The 13,018-nt window shown below is 37.0% G+C and overlaps 1 protein-coding gene across 2 annotated transcripts in view; it reads left to right on the forward strand.

Annotated features, from left to right (window-relative positions):
• Positions 1–13,018, forward strand: part of umad1 (UBAP1-MVB12-associated (UMA) domain containing 1) — a 53,491-nt gene that overhangs the window by 2,941 nt on the left and 37,532 nt on the right. For both annotated transcript variants that reach the window (XM_052016775.1, XM_052016776.1), the window contains exon 2: positions 1,973–2,076. In XM_052016775.1, the coding sequence (XP_051872735.1) occupies positions 1,973–2,076 (104 nt within the window). The remainder of the gene's footprint in view (positions 1–1,972; positions 2,077–13,018) is intronic.

Here is a 13,018-nt window from a genome sequence, read left to right on the forward strand (position 1 = left end):
AGTGGCAAATAACAATTGTACCACTCCAAATCAAGGCATTGACTTTCTCCAGCAGGAAAGAGTCTGTCCACCTATGCTAGGCAATCATTCACATTATTACTGCTGAGTCCCTCACCATCAACGTCCTGGAAGGTTGCCATTGACCAGAAACTTAACCGGACTAGCCTCGTAAATATCACAGCCACAAAAGCAATTCAAAGGCTGGATATTCTTTGAAAAGGGGGGTCACCTGACATCCTAAATCTTATCCACTATCTACAAGGCACAAGTATGATGGAATACTCTACTCATCTGGATGAATGCAGCTCTAACAACACTCAAAAACAAAAACTCAGCAACGCCTGGAAAAAATAGCTCTTTTGATTGGCACAGTTAAATGTTCATTTCATTCTTCACTGTGGGATTGTGGTTTCACTGTGTGCCAGCTATAAAATGCAGAGCTTTTCCCGTAAGTTACTCTGAATACGTATAATAAATTTCTCAGTGAACCCAAAGAGTTTAAAAGAAGCATGCAAACCAAGATCCTGGTGAGCTGAAAGGGAGCATTGCAAACCTCAACTTGTGAGCACGTGCCAAGCCATCATGATTTCCAAATAGTCAGATAGTAGATTATTGGAGCTTTACTGTATTTTTGAATGTTGGTGTTGCTGGATTAACGGCCAACATATGTCAGAGTGCAGTAATGGTGGATGAACAGGACTTGCTGAAAGTTAGGATGCTGGCTGTAAAGTTTCAGTTGAGCTCAATTTCATTTGAAAGATGAAAGAATGAGCAGGAGAGTATTGGAATTGTAGCTTCAGTCAGGACAATGGCAGAGTTAAATGCTCTTGGTGGTGAAATTGAAGTGTGTTAAAAGCCAATGCCAGGATCAGACTCCAAAAATGGGCATTGCAGTAAAACTTCAGCAATCTAGCATGCTTGGAACTTTGGTGCCGAATTGACAGATTTTCTGAACTATTGTTCTTCTATTAATATTTAAAAACTCTTTAATTCAGTTTATTTTAATATGTTGCACAGTTTGATAATTTTTTAGTGAGCCAGGTAGGTTGAAAGGGGACACAGGAACTCGGTCCCTGTTGAGTGGGAGAAGGGAGTGTGGGAAACATTACTGAGTGAGGCAGATGCTGAACCATCAGGATTTCTGAACAGTTGGATAGCAGATTATCAGAGTTTACTGTACATGAGATTGCATAGAATACTGATATTGTATTCTGCCTATTATTACTCTGTTTAAAAAAAAAAATAGACATTTTCTGTTTATATTTTGGATTTCCAGCATTTGCAATATTTTTCTTTTGTATTACTGTTGTTGGTTTAAATGGAAAGTCAGGTTGGGGTGTAAGGCTGGTATTGCCTGGAGACATGTTAGCATAAACTTGTTACCCTTTGGCTTGTTATTGGGGTGCAGTTTTACAGTTGCAAGATTTCCCCCAAATGTTTCACTAAAATGTGGATTATCTTTTTATCTTGCAAGTACTTTCTGTTTCACAATAGCAAAGAGAGTAAATGTCCTTTACCTCCATTCCTGTTTTTCTTAATCTCTCACCACACACACACACACACACACACACACACACACACACACACACACACTTTTTCTAAATAATTTGTAAATATTCCTTTGTCGAAAGGATTAAGATGGAGGAAAGAATGGGTATTAATGCGCTTGCAGTAAAGATGTCTGCAGTGATTAACTTCACTGCTTGAATTTGGCTTTGTGGATACACATCTGCAAGTGCAGAATACCTATCTCATTAGCAGAAGAGTGCTGAAGAACTGCTACCATAACTTTTATTATCAGTAACATCTTAAAGCAAGTACCCAGCTGCAGCATAACTGTGCAAAAGCCAATCTTAAAAAAACATGGTAGTGATCATGTTGCTAAAATAGATGTTGAGATTATTGTGATTTCCTCTAAATTTGTGACATTTCTAGTTCTAGTCCTCAGTTCATAGTTTGACTTGTCTTTCAGCCAGCAAAGTGAAATGCTGAATCTTTTTGGAATTCGAAAGAACACCGAGCCGTCTAAGAAAATCATAATACCTGAGAAAGAGGTAGATGGATTTATAATGTTAGGTAAGTTATAATGCTTTATATTTCCTACTGTTAATCTAAAAAAAACCTTATCTCTTGGCAAGTCCATTCCATAAAATAAAAGATAAACTATTTACCGATTGAAAGGCTAAATTATTCTCTAAGCCACATTCCAAAAGATCATTATCTTGTGCTGGGAAATGATACCCAAACACCAAGCAAAATACTGACTGAGTTTGGGCACCGCAAGATAAACATGTTAAAGCTTATGCTTTGAAATTTTTTTGATAAATTGCAATTTTTTCTTCTTTCCACTGTGTGTCATACAAGAGCCTTATAAAAGAAGTACAATTCAAAAGCTTTGCAGCAAAGTAAAATGTAGGCACCAGCATGATTGTTACTTTATAATTCTAATACATAAGTGACATTCCTATGTGTGCAAGTAAATATAATTTTGGAAATTGGTAAAATTTTTATGTTGGTCTATTTTGTAGCTGTTTCATGACCTCTGGAAAAATACAAAATGGGTTTGTAATGTAGTCTAAAAATTTGCATTCCATGAAATATATATTTGCAAATAGTTAAAAACATTGAATACTAGATCAGAAAATGGAATGTTATAGTTTACGCACGATAGTCAAATTGCTTGTTTCAAAAAACTGCAAGGTGTTGGATGTTTCCTTGGCAATGGAAAAGCACTTGAAATATTATTGAGGCTTGTGTGCATCCTTTTGCAGACAAGTTATCACTTTAAAAGCCTCTTGATCGAATTGTAATTGAGTAGAACTGGGAAATGTCTACGGGTTTTTGGCATTGTAGAGAAAAGATATTAGAGTCATACAGCATGGAAGCAGGCCCTTCACCCCACCAAGTCACTGGTGCTATGAGGCAGTGGCTCTAATAGCTGCGCTATTGTGCCATCCCATTCTAGGATTTTTTAAATCTGTTTTGTCTGATCAGCTATGCAGCAGGTGGGGACACAATTACATTTGTGTTCAATGCCAAAGCTGACAGCCTGATAGCACTAATTGGTTAGAGCTTTGTGTGCATTTCACATAGGCAACAGCAATATCCAGAAATACCACTTTTAGTCTGAATGAAAGTTTAAGAATAAAAATCAGGTTTCATCTATTTGGATCAACTCCATTTGTTGAACGCGATATTGAAAAAAATGTACAAAGCTCCTCAAGAACATGCTCTCATTCAACCAGAGATAAAAAAAATGGTTTCCTCAAATGCACTGCTCCAAATTTATCTGATTCTAATATCAATGTGGCTTGCTTAGAACTTAGGGATGGCTATGTATAGAAGATGAATCTCTCCAAGCACAAATCTTGAACTTGAAAAGTAAAAACAAAACTGCAGATACTGGAAATCTAAAATAACAACAAAAAATGCTAGAGATTTTCAGCAGGTCAGGCAGTATTTTTGGAGCGAGAAACAGAGTTAAAATTTCAGGTTCATGAACTTTCTTCAGAACCTTTCCACAAACTTTGAACTTGCATTTACAAAAATATTGGTATTATATTTTATGAACACTCCACAATTTATTCAATTCAGGAGTCAGCGTCAGCTCAGAGACTGAATCCAAGCCACAGCTGAAATATGAGCTGGTATACTTGGCTGATGTTTCATGTGCGGTGTCAGAATCTCCGTCTTTCAGATGAGATGTTAAACTGATGTTGCAATATTTATAGGAAGGCAGAGCCATTCTCCTGGTATCCTGCACAATACTTCTCTCACAACCAGTAGTGCAGAAACAGATATGATCATTCAGCCTTAATACTTTTTGAGAGACTTTGCTTTGTGAAATTTGACTTTTTTGCCAACATTACAACTGCGACTACAGATCAAAAGTATTTAATTGGCTGCAAATCACTTTGGAATACCCAGGGACTTTGGGCAGCACTGTGATACAGCTAGTAGAGCTGCTGCCTCACAGCACAAGCGATCTGGGTTCAATCCTGACCTCCAGTGCCATTTGTTTGGAGTTTGCAGGTCCTCCTTGTGACCATATGAGTTTCGTCTGGGTGCTCCGGTTTCCTCCCCCGTTCCAAAAATGTGTAGATAGGAATGTTAATTGACCCCTAGTGTGTAGATCTGTGTTAGAATCTTGCTGGGGGGAGAGTTGATGGGAATACGGGGAGAGTAAAATGTGTTGGGTAGGATTAATGTAAAAATGGGTGCTTGATTGTCAGTGTGGACTTGGTGGGCTGAAGTTTTTTGAGCTGTATCTCTCTAACTCTAAGATGCGAAAGGCAGTATATAAATCTTCCTTAATTTCTCATAATTACCAACTATTGAGTCAATGAACAGGTCACAGTGTTATGAGTGAAATTTCTAATTCTCTGCTGCAGAATTGGGAAGCAATCGGATTCCATCTATCCCCTTTGGCTGATGCTCATTCTCTTTCCTCCTCCTACTCCAGGGTATTGCTCTGAGTTTAGCTTCTGTTCTCCCCTAAAGCATCACTCTTGATAATTCTTACCCTTAAATCATTGCTGTCAGGTTATCTCATAGTCCTTACTAAAAGAATGCTCTTAAGTTCACCCCATTATCTTCAATATTGTTCATTAGTGCTCTCCAAGCTGGTGCATTTGTGAAGGCTAATGTACTGGATTTGCTGTGGTATTGGTCCGTTCTTTGAACACTGTGGAAGAAGTGTAGTGTTTTATTATGGTTTGCTTTTATACCTTTACCTTCAAGTTTTTACTATAGGTCACTGATGACAGGTGTTATTGGAGAATAAATGTATATTCTGAAACATAAGCATATAGGAATATTTGAATTATTGAAATGAAATCATTGTACCTGCTTTCAAAAAGATTCTGATGCACCTTTCCTTGAACATTCCATGTACCTTAACCAGTAGTGCTTTATAATAAGTTTGTTTCTGTGCAGCGTAGTGCTTGTTTTCTCACCTTTTTAGTAATGATGAATGGTACTTGACCTGAAAGCTCAACTCTGCTTTTCTCAACAGTGAAGCTGCTTGACCTGCTGAGTTTTTTCAGCTTTTTTTGTATTTTTTGTCACAAACTTGTGGTTCCTTTCAGCAGGAATCTTCGATGTATAAGCATTCCAGTTTTGAAATGCATTCAGACTGAATATTTTCAATTATAACATGGTTCATAATCTAGTTCAAATCATATGATTCAGTTGTAGGAGTTGCCATCTGTCACTAACTAGATTTACTGCAACTGCTGAAGAGAAAAGCCTAGTTGAACTTGTTCCACAGGCTTCAGATGTCTGTATAACACAGAATAATATGATGGATTGTGCATCAAGGATATAACAGATCTCAAAGTTCTGATGACATTGAGAGCCACTCAAAATTGCTCTTATGGTTTATGTGCTATCTGATTCCCTCAAATTGTTACAGGTTTTAATATACTATAGCTATATGTTCAGCATGGAACCTGATACTTACTATTCTACTGATCATCTCTTTATCACTTTGGTACTTTGGACTCTGTTTTCATTAATATTTATTTTACAACATAATTTAACATGTTATAGTACTAAACCTGTTTTATAGTAATTAATTAAGTTTTAAATGAAAACTAATTTTAAACTGAATGTACTGTACAAATATTGTACTTGCAGCTTATTATCAAATTTGTTACTAGTTACAGAAAATATTTTGTTAATGCTTTAATTAGTTTAGAATTCCTGTCTAAACAGTATTGTCATTAGATTGGTGAAAACTATTTTCACTCCATTGAAGTAACTTAGGCCCCTAAACTTAATCTGGCAATCATTAAGATCATAATTTCCCTTTATGATCCATATTCTTCAATATGCTTAGCAATGGAAATTTGCAGTAACTAGAAAATCCTAGTGGGGGGGGGGAGAAGCTGCAATGGCTTTTTAGTCTGGGGTGTTCCATATTTCACTTTTTCTATGAGTGTGTACATTTGATCTCACTTCTGAATTGTTTAATTTTAAATCTCTGCACCCTTGCTGCTACTCCACCACCAGATAAAATAGCACCTTTGTGTCAAATTTATTATTTTAAACGTATTTGGTTAGATTACCTTTCAATCTTCTAAATAAAAGGAACATAAGCCAAGTTATGTAAATCATTCCTCATTTTTTAAAAAATTTAAACTCTGGGATCATTTTTGTGAAGTTGCATTGCACTGTCTCAAATTATAGCGCTTGAGGTACAGCATCTACAACTGAATGCAATACTCCAAATGGGGTCTGATCAAGGTTTTGTATGATGGATGCATTGCATAATTTCCTTTTGCATTGGAACCCCTTTGAAATACAGGCCAAAATTCCATTAGTCCTTTTATTTGCTTTTTGTGCTTGTGCACTGTCTGTAAATTATGTATTTCACTCTTAAGAAAATATAATGATTACTCTTTCAAAAATTCAAAGAAGATGGCATCAGTTTTTCCCATCATAAGCTGCATTCCATAGTTTTGCCATTTAATTACTCCCAAACATGAAGACTTTGTGGGGATTCTCTTGGACAGGTTTCCCTGTGACAGCATTTCATGGTTAATGCTCATCAACCTTCTTCGGTAGCCTGGGCTGTCAAAGTCTTACTCAAGCTATCTGGTGAAAATCTGCTTTCCGAAGCTCAGTGAAAACAATGCAAATAAATATTTCCAAAGTAGATAATTATTTTTCAACAATTATTGTATTGTGTGCCTCATAGTTCAAGCATTGGTTTTGTTTTCTCTCCTTTGTCATTCACCTTCTCCAGGCAAATTGGCTATGATTACCAAGCTTTCAGCACCTTCTCAGATGGCATCAATAGCATCTGCGACATCTGAATTCTTTCGGTTTCCACCTTTCAGAAATTCCTTTTGTTTTCCCCATACCTCCCTTTCACTGCAACAAAAAAATGCTTATTTTCTCAATTTTCCCAGATGCTGCCTGACCTGCTGAGCATCTCCAGCATTTTCTATTTTTATTTTAGAATTTTTACTTTTATTACAGTGTTATGTGATGGGTGTGGTCATGTATCCAAATAATTAATATGCTGCAATTAACTGAATATGATTGTGTTAGCTTGTAATCACGGAGTATAAGGGATGCTGTTATGTCATTCTGTACCTCTTTGCATAATGTCTGAAGGTATATGCAAGGCAATTAAACATAGCTTTCAAAGATAGCACCTGAAAATGCTAAAAGTATTGGTTTATTATTGTCACTTGTACTGAGGTACAGTGAAAAACTTGTCTTGCATACCGTTCGTACAGATCAATTCATTACACAGTGCATTGAGGTAGTACAGAGTAAAAATAATAACAGAATATAGAGTGTCACAGCTACAGGGAAGTGCATTGCAGGTAGACAATAAGGTGCAAGGTCAAACAAGGTAGATTGTGAGGTCGAGTCCATCTCATCATATAAGGGAACTGTTTCATAGTATCTTCTGCCTGATGGGAGGGAAGAGAGAATGACCTGGGTGGGTGTGGTCTTAGATTATCACAGAAGAAATACAAAATACTCAGCAGGTCAGAACGTATCTGTGGGGGGAGAAAAAACATGGTTACTATTTCTTGTCAAAGACACCTCTTCAGAACTCTGTACATTTCCATTCCCCATCAGGAAGGCTGTAAGGCTCTCCACTTCTTTCAGTTCCCTGGCCCTGACCGCCTCATTTTCACTATGGACGTCAAGTCCCGGTACACTTCCATCCCCCATCAGGAAGGCCTCAAGGTTCATCATTTCATTTTTGCTCCAGATTCCAGCATCTACAGAATCTCTTGTGTCTTCATCAGAACTCTGTTTCTCTTCCCAGAGATGCAGCCTGATCTGTTGAGTATTTACAGCATTTCTTGTTTTCATTTTGGATATCCAGCATCTGCAGCTTTTTTTTTAATTTTCAGAGTTTTCAAAGAGTTGTAGTCAGGCCATAAAAGAGCTGAATATATGCCAGTTTACCATGTTTCCATCATGTAGATAGAAGATCTTATTTATTAGCTAACAAATTATGTAATTCCTTCTGTGATTTGGAAATTCCCAAGATGTATGCCTTCTAGTGGCTCTCTTGGGCCATTGCAAGTCCATTAAAGGACTTCCTTAAAAGTATATTAGTGATATTGTAGGAAAAGAATATACTAGCTTGGTAGCAGGGATGGGACACATGGCCCTTTAAATCTGATTTGCCACTAAATATCAAGGCGGATCCGATGTTATCCTCAAATTCAATTTACTACCTAACCTTTTTATTCTTAGCTTCCCTGTAGCCCAAAAATCTATTTCAAACTTGAAAATACTTGCTTACTTCGCAGCCACTAATCTTGGGGGCAGCGAATTCCAAAGACTCTCAATCCTCTGAAAGAAGAAATTCCACATCTTGGTCTTAGCCTTAGTTGGCCTACCTGTTATCCTGACACTGCACCCACCAATTTTAGACTCTCCAATGTGGGCATTATCCTCCTAGGATCAGAAATGCAGTGCAGGGAAGGATACCATTCAGCTCATTGAGTCTTAGTACAGCAATCAGTCCAATTACACTGCTCTTTCCATATTGTTTTTCAAACTATCCTTTCTCAAGTACCTATCCAATTCCATTTTGAAGGCATTGATTTGGTCTCCACCACCAAAAAACAGTCAATTCCAGATCATAATTGCTCTTTGAGTTTAAAAAAGAGAGTTTTTCTTCTTGGTGTTTTATACAATACAAGAATTATCCCAGGGATGATTGAAAGCCTTAACACACTAGGAGTATTTGATGCCTCAGGGCCTGTACTCGATGGAGTTCGGAAGGATGAGGGGGGATCTCACTGGAGCTAGATATTGAAAGGCCTGGATGGAGTGGCTATGGAGAGACTGTTTCCATTAGTAGGAGAGTCTAGGGTCTGAGGGGACAACCTCAGAATAAAGGGACGTACCTTTAAAACTGAGATGAGCAGGAATTTCTTCAGCCAGACGGTGGTGAATTTATTGCCACAGAGGGCTGTGGAGGCCAAGTCATTATGTGTATTTAAGGCAGAGATTGCTAGGTTCTTGATTGGTAAGGGGGTTAAGGGTTACGGGGAGAAGGCAGGGCAATTGGGTTGGAAAAAATTAGCCATTATTGAATAGCGGAGCAGACTCAGTGGGCTGACTGGCCTAATTCTGATCCTATATCTTGTTGTCTAATGGTTTTAGATGGGTTCAATATAACTTTCTGCTGTTGTGCTCTGTGCCTGTTTATGAAACCGCCCTGCCACTTTCAAGGATTTACGTAATGCTCATCTTGATCTTGCTGTTCCTGTGCATCCTTCAGAACCACTTAGTCTGTCTTGTCTTTCCCTATACTTTCTGTCAAAGTACAATAGTTCATACCTCTGTTTTAAATTTCACCAAGCCATTCAGCCAGCCTACCTTTGTCTTCTTGCATTTTATAACTATCCTTCATGTTGAGGTTAAGTAAACATCCCATAGCAAGCCTAGTCACATTTTGTCCCTTTTATTTAAATGCAATGTTGGCAACCCTATAGGAAACAAATGTGCAGAAAATCAAAGGCCAGGAACAAGAGAAAAGCACAACATTATATTGCAGGGGTATAATAAAAAATCCATTTGCTGAGGAGTAATATCGGAACAGTTTTTTCATTGTTTTTGCTCCTTCATTCAACCTTAATGGATTTATACGCTGGAGAGAGTGCAATAATATAATCAATACTGTGATGTTTACACAAAACCCATCGCACCCACATGAAACTTTTTCCATTGATTAATGATTAAAAATATTATGAAGAAAAACTCTGCATTCATATGGAGGGTGTGGGGAGTGATACAATCTTATTTATACTAATAATGCACACTTATTCCTTCCCCACCCCCAAACTAGTGTTGGTAGCTTTGCAGAACCTCAATAATGAATCTATTTGATGAAGAAATTTTGTCCCATAATTCTTGGATGTGAGTCATGGTAGTCTTGTTTAATTTTTTTTGTACAATCACTTCTACATTTGTACTGGTAATTGATACAATATATAAGGCATTCAGTTATTCCAAGAAGAAGAATCTAACTAAAATGGGAAATCCTATTAGATATTTCTCTTATTTATGAGGAAACAGTAAATAGATTTATGCTTTTATGTTAAAAGAAATATAGCACGAGGAGTTCCATCAGCCAGAACAATTTACGGCTGGAGTCTCTGCTCATTCTCTCTGGTTCAATGAAATGTCTGTATGGTGAGTGAAAACTGTGGCTATCATCAGTAGTCCAGAAGTTCTGCTATCATGATTTTATTTATACAAATATCTTCTTATTGCTTTGGAGGAATGCAAAGAAGTTTACTGGTTAAAGTTTTGTGGCAGGACAAATGCAATGGAATTCAACTGGATGTTAACATGGTTAATCAAAAACAATGTCCTGACTATAGATGGTTTATAGAATATTTAAGGATTGTTAAAATTTTTGCTGTCCAATTAGTCTTGTTAAATTCTTGTTATAAATTCTTTAGGCAGAAGTTGTATGCTTGATTTTTAAAAAAATAAATCCAGTTGAAAGCTCATATTTTTAATGATTCAAGTTGGCCAATGTTTGGGCTGTGCTTGTTACTACCTACACTTAGTCATAGAGTCCTAAGTTGTACAGCACAGAAACAGGCCCTTAAGCCCACCCTATCCATGCTGACCTTTTTGCCCATCTCCACTAAAATCATTTGCCCACATTCGGTACATATCCTTCTATGCCTTGCCTGTTCAAGTTCCTGTCTAAATGTATCTTAAGTGCAGTGATTGTACGTGCCTCCACTTCCTCCTCTGACAAGTTGTTCCAGATATCAACATATGTATATATACATACATATATGGAAAAGAAATTCTGGTCAACCCATGAAAAAGCTTTACATATTTTAAAATAAATCCTGTTCTCTGCACCAGCTCTTCCCATCTCCCTCAAATCAGCTCCATGGACCGACAGGAAGTTGATTCTAAAGCTTATCACAAGTATCACAAGATGTGCAGCTGGAGGCCTTGATAGAATGGAGGAGACACGAGAGAATGTATTTTCCTGTTTCGGCAACAACGTTTTGCTGCTGATGTACGTTGTCCTCCCTGCTGTTTCCAGCACAATAAGGGATAACATGTGCACCACTACCAACCCCCCCACCCCCCCCCCCCCCTCCATGAATCAGTTCAAGTATGCTACATTCTAGTTCCAAGATGAAATATCATATTCAGGATGATGAAAAAACTACTGCAGTCTCCTCATGTTGATTCAAAGTTCCTTTTTCTCAATAGAATTGACATCATCCATAATCTTGAATTTCATTATGTGTATGAAACTGCTCAAGAAAATTTGAAGTGAACAGTTTTGAATTAATTCTTTTTTTACTATTTTGTCCAAACAATATGCACTTGAATACTTTGCATTGGTTCTGTTGCTATACAGCAATTTTGGAGTGACTTTTGCTACTTCTGATTGAATGGTGTTTTGGTGCTTTCGCACTTTACAAACTGTTTCAAAATTTGAGTATTTCCAATGAGCATAATCCTGCATGTTTGTTTAAAAATACATAATTTACTCCACTTTGAGATTTTAGTTTTATTTTAGAATCCTGTATGATCTGCCTCACATTTGTTAGTAATTATTGTTGCTTATTTTGCATAGTTTGATGAGTTGCAACTATGCTTAAAGAAAACAAATGGTCACACTTAATCCACAAACCTTAATACCCAAGGTACCTGTTTTTATTTCCCTTTTTTATTTCTGTCTCTTAACTCTCCGTAAGTTGAACCCATTAATACTAGTCACACCAAAGTTTCTAGGTGGAGTGTTGATGGTCTCCTGTAGGAACAATAGAAGACTCTGAATCTGTGAATGATTTTGGGCTAATATATTCTGTGTGGTGCTGTAGAACGGAAAACCTTGCATTTTCATTGTGCATTTCAGCCTCAGGATACCCCAAAATACAAGGCAGCCAATGAATTACATTTGAAGTGTAGATACTTGATATGTGTATAAATGCATAGCATATTTGTGTACACAAATGTATTTATTAATATACAAATTAGTAACAGACCCTACAAGTCTTCTCCATCATTAATTAAGATCATAGCTGATTTGATTGTAATCTCAACATTGCAATCCTGTCTCCCTGTGGTAACCTTTCCACCCCTTACTTATTAAGTATTTGTCCACCACTGCCTTAAAATTTAAAGACTCTGCCCTTTGAGAAAGAAAGTTCCAAAGACTCACGACGCTTGGTGAAAACATTTTACCTCATCTCTGTCTTAAATGGATAACCCCTTGTTTTTAAACAGTGACTCCTGATTCTAGACTCTTCTGCAAGATGGAACTTCCACCCCGTCAAGACTCTGCAGGATCTTATGTTTCCATCAGGTCTTGTTTCCTGAACTGCAGAAGATACAAGCCTAGCCTATCCAACTTCTCCTCATCAGACAACCTGCCCATTCCAGATATTAGTCTAGTAAACCTACTTCCCTGATGTCTTTGACGGCAAATTAATCTTTTTAAGTATTTGATTGAAGGATGAAGATTTGTTTTCACACTGGGAGAACTTGGTTCTCAACGGCAGTGTATAATGTTTTTTAGTTAACTGAACAGATTTTAAAAAAAGCAACTGTACCCACAGTACAGCAATGTGGCATTTATGTGTCACCATACATTGTGTGCTTGTATTGGAGTGCAGTTTGAAAACATAACCTTCTAACTCAGATATGAATATTATCTGTTGAACCAAACTTGATAAAATGACTAGACTGTGCATCACTCATTTTGCATATCAGATTCCATTTTTAAGGGAATCCATTGGTACAAGTTAAAATAAATAGGAAATATCTTGAGGAAACAGCCATTTAACATTTTTGGTCTATGGTCTAAAACTTGGTGCCTAAACATATTAATAGCTATATGTGTCTTTAACATGTTACTTTTGGAACATCATTATATATAGATGAGGGTTATGACTATCTGAAGCTAATTTAAAAGATTCATCTTTTGTTGTCCTATTCTGCTGCTTCTCCCAAACAAAAAAACTGACCTAGACAAATTAATATTTTGTTA

This window comes from Pristis pectinata, chromosome 5 (assembly GCF_009764475.1).
Source record: "Pristis pectinata isolate sPriPec2 chromosome 5, sPriPec2.1.pri, whole genome shotgun sequence".
Taxonomy (NCBI): Eukaryota; Metazoa; Chordata; class Chondrichthyes; order Rhinopristiformes; family Pristidae; genus Pristis; species Pristis pectinata.